This window comes from Triticum dicoccoides, unplaced genomic scaffold, assembly GCF_002162155.2.
Source record: "Triticum dicoccoides isolate Atlit2015 ecotype Zavitan unplaced genomic scaffold, WEW_v2.0 scaffold248959, whole genome shotgun sequence".
Lineage (NCBI taxonomy): Eukaryota > Viridiplantae > Streptophyta > Magnoliopsida > Poales > Poaceae > Triticum > Triticum dicoccoides.
In genome coordinates this window covers 34-1,314 of record NW_021252156.1, presented here as the reverse complement: position 1 = coordinate 1,314, position 1,281 = coordinate 34, and the positions used below count along the sequence as shown (strand labels likewise).

The 1,281-nt window shown below is 39.9% G+C and overlaps 1 protein-coding gene across 1 annotated transcript; it reads left to right on the top strand.

Annotated features, from left to right (window-relative positions):
- Positions 1-142: 142 nt before the first annotated feature.
- LOC119345540 (methionine S-methyltransferase-like) lies at positions 143-1,013 on the top strand (the record flags this gene model as incomplete). Its single annotated transcript, XM_037615574.1, has 2 exons — positions 143-277; positions 687-1,013. Coding segments are annotated over 2 exons (462 nt in total), but the record flags the coding sequence as incomplete, so codon positions are not given.
- Between the last annotated feature and the right edge of the window lie 268 nt (positions 1,014-1,281).

Genomic DNA, 1,281 nt, shown 5'->3' with positions numbered 1-1,281 from the left:
TTGCTGGATTTATGAAGTGCTACCACCACATCTCACTGACATCTGATGTAAGATATGGTATTTGTTGCCTGTTTACAACTACGTTTGCTTACTAGAAATTCATAAGATCTATCTGATACCCTTTTTTTATTCTGGTCACTAGAATGTTGTTGTATTCCCTTCCCGTGCTGTGACAATAGAAAATGCTCTTCAATTGTTCTCACCGGCCCTTGCAATTGTTGATGAACATCTGACCAGACATTTGCCGAAGCAGTGGTTAAGATCTTTAGCGATTGAGGTACATTTCTCTCCGTCTATGAGCATTGATCTTCCCATTCAGACACATGATATGCAATCATCCATATGTGCCTTTGCGTGTGTGATGCTATCACCTTTCCTTTGTGCAAGATCTGATCTCTAGTTCTGTACTAGCTGGATGAGTCCTCCAGTCTTCTTTATTTTCCTCTTCTTTCCACTCTCTACCCCCCCCCTCCCCTCTTTATATATATGTTTCCCTACAGTTTTCCGGTAAAAACAAGGTCTCTAGTACTTAACAGTGTCACATCCTTTCATTTTCTTTTTAATCTTTCTCAGAGGGACAGTAGAAATGGCATGTTCGTTCTATGATAAAAGGGTGGATGGTGATAAGACACTCATTCTATATAACACAGTAATGTAGATGCTACTGCTACTTCTTGAAATTTCAGGAAAGAGCAGACGGTAAAGACACTATCGGTGTAATTGAGGCACCACGCCAATCAGATTTGCTGATCGAGTTGATCAGGAAATTGAAGCCTCAGGTTGTTGTTGCTGGCATGGCTCAATTTGAGGCTATCACCAGTGCTGCTGTTGTGAATTTACTAAGCGCAACGAAAGATGTTGGTTCTCGGTTACTCCTAGATATATCAGAGCATCTGGAGTTGTCTAGTCTGCCAAGATCTAATGGTGTATTGAAATATCTTGCTGGAAACTCCCTGCCTTCCCATACAGCTATACTGTGCAGTTTAGTAAAGAATCAGGTAACCGTAACTTAACCACATCATTTGATTTCCATTGAATGGAACTGCATTTGAACTTCTGCGCATACTTACATATATACTTTAAAACAATTTCCAGATGTTTTCATTTGCATTTGCTTTATCTTATTTTCGATTAAAACTTTCAGGTATATCCTGATCTGGAAGTTGCTTTTGTCATTTCTGAAGATGGAGGTGTCTGCAAGGCACTATCACAAACTATTGAACTATTGGAAGGGCGTACCTCTGTAATCAGCCAGCACTATTATGGCTGTCTTTTCCATGA